This window comes from Corylus avellana, chromosome ca9 (assembly GCF_901000735.1).
Source record: "Corylus avellana chromosome ca9, CavTom2PMs-1.0".
NCBI classification, from domain to species: Eukaryota; Viridiplantae; Streptophyta; class Magnoliopsida; order Fagales; family Betulaceae; genus Corylus; species Corylus avellana.
The window spans coordinates 18134541-18137122 of NC_081549.1; the positions used below are offsets into that span (position 1 = coordinate 18134541).

A 2582-nucleotide genomic window follows, 5' to 3' on the forward strand; every position below is an offset into this window, starting at 1 on the left:
ACTTTGGACGTTACCACAAAGCTCTATGACCATGACAATTCCCTTTCATGATGGCTAGTAAATGAAGGCTGACCAATGGATATGGGTTCAGAGCCATGCACTTGTGGTGCTTATTCTATCCTAATAGATGACATAATTGACACAAATGCAACGAGCATATGGACTAACCCTTTTGATGCAGAAAGAGAAGCAGCATTAGGCATGGGCCAATTAGTGGCTGCTCAGCAGGGAAAAGGTCCATACTTCTTTTCTACATTTTCTTTAGGGAATAGGTCCACCCTTTTTTTTTTCTACATTTTCTTTCTTGGAAGCATTCAAGATACTCAAAAATATCTGACAATTCCTTACATTTTTATATATTATTCTAACTTGGCATCATCCTCACTTTAAAGGATGCTCTCTTCCTTCACAAAGCTCACCTCCCCATAATATCTATTCTCCACACACACAATTACACAAACACACAGAGACACAGATGTTTTGACAGTAAATCACATGAAATGGCTACAAACCAACCTTCATGTAACCATGGGGATGAAGACTATATAGATATGGAGGTGAGCTCTTCTTCCAACTTCTTCTGTTACTCTATTACTTCTCCATCACAAAACAGAGAGTTTGAGTTCCAAATGACTTCACTCTCACATGAGAGAGTTCCCAAAACTTCCCCTGCTGATGAGCTCTTTTACAAGGGAAAACTCCTCCCTCTTCACCTCCCCCCTCGCTTACAAATGGTGAGAAAAATCATCCAGAGCTCCAACACCCACAAAACAGAACAAGCCTTGGAAGAAGACCATAGCAGCCCCTTCACTACCACACCTTCAAATGCCAGCAGCCCACTTGAATCTCGCACCATTTCACCATCTGAGTCCAGTCGGGTTAGTTGTGAGCTAAACCCAGATGAGTATTTCTTTGAATGGTCTATTAATGAAACGAGTGGATTAATCCTTGGCGGTCATCCAAAGAAGTCTTGGTCCAAGAAGATGAAGTTAATCAAGAAATTCTTGCTCGGTCAAAAGCTCAAGGCTTCAAGAGCATATCTCAAGTCTTTTTTCAGCAAATCTGGTTGCTCAGATGAATCCTCTGCCAAGGCAGCAAGTAATGTAGAAGCAGAAATTGTGTCAAAGGGCAGGGGAGCCAAGAAAAAACCATCTGGGAAAATTGATGATGAGAAATGCCATTTATCAAACACTTTTATGAAGAGCATTGACAGAGAGATGCTTGAGGATGGTATTATTAATACCCACAGGAGATCTTTCTCAGGGGTGATTCAACGGCATTCTGCAACAAAGTCTTCATCTTCATCAACATCCTCATCTGGGTCTTCATCTTTTTCATTTGGTTCAAATAGTTTGTACGATTTACAACTACTCAAGAGGAGTTGCAGCGCGAGTTCAGAGATTGAGAATTCAATAGAGGGGGCGATCGCTCATTGTAAACAGTCTCATCAGCTGTTTAGTTCAACGATTGCTAGTAAAGTTGGTGTTTCTTCGCTGTCAGCTTCAAGGACTGCAGTTTGTGGGGATCAAGAAAGAAGAGGATTTTGCAGCATTTGATGGTGATTGGGGGAAAAGAATTCCACGAGAAAGACGTGGGAGAGAAATATTTACAATTGCATGATAAGATGGAAACACTTTTCCTGTTAAATGTACTATGATGTTTGGATATTTCATGGTTTGCATGTACTAATATTAGACTAGCTAGTTCTTCTTGTTAAAATTAATGCGTGGAAGAAATTGTTTGAAGTTCCTTGACTATTAATTTGTGAAAGAAACTTTAATGGGAAGATCTATCTACAGGCACTGAAGGAATTTCTGTTCAATTCTCTAATATTCTCTTGGGCTTTCTTTTGTACTTTTTTTCTTTCTTTAAAGTAAGATAATATTACAATAAAACAATAAAGAAAAAAAAAATACAGTAAAAGAAATGGATGGGGCTCCACCAATCACCCTTAATACAGTGTCAAATAAAAATAAAAAATAAAAAAATTTGAAAATGGGTCAAAGAATTGGCCCTAACCAATAGTTTTTTTGACCCACAGGCCAAGGAAAAGGCCATTGGAAGTGGCAATTTTTGAAGTAGTTTAAAACGTTGGCTGCCTGAAAGAACACCTAATAAGGCGGCAATAAAGACACTTTGGTTGCTACAACATAAAAGATTGCATTAGAACCAACTGAATAGAGGCACTAAAGAATAACTCTATTTCAATATCCAATAAGAGAGATGCCATGTAATAGAGATTAAATGGTTCTTGCACTTCATAAGCAAAAGGTTCGTACGAAGCCTTAGAGTTTTTACAATGAACTCTATATATATATATTTTTATCTCGAATAGCTATTCAATTTTTTTTTTTTTTTTAACTAATGATTTTTCAAATGCATTCTATGTCCAATTATTTGTTACTTTTTTTTTGAATTATTTAAATATTCTATCTTTTATTTCACTTTTCAAACATATACTCTAATGATATGATGATGCTGCTTTACTCTCTTTATCTTTTTTTTTTTTTTTTTTATGAGATCTAGGAAAGAGGAGTAATCAACTAACAGTTCCACCCAACTGAAGAAGAGTTTTCAGAAAA

At 36.8% G+C, this 2582-nt stretch overlaps 1 protein-coding gene across 1 annotated transcript; it reads left to right on the forward strand.

The window, feature by feature from the left end:
• The first annotated feature begins 409 nt into the window (after positions 1-409).
• On the forward strand, positions 410-1795 carry LOC132161810 (probable membrane-associated kinase regulator 4). The gene has a single exon (XM_059572006.1). The coding sequence runs from the start codon at positions 501-503 to the stop codon at positions 1554-1556; it is 1056 nt and encodes a 351-aa protein (XP_059427989.1). The 5' UTR covers positions 410-500; the 3' UTR covers positions 1557-1795.
• The last annotated feature ends 787 nt before the right edge of the window (positions 1796-2582 follow it).

What these genes read in the sequence shown, in the direction of transcription:
- LOC132161810 (XM_059572006.1), top strand. Translation starts at nt 501, where the DNA reads ATGGCTACAAACCAACCTTCATGTAACCATGGGGATGAAGACTATATA.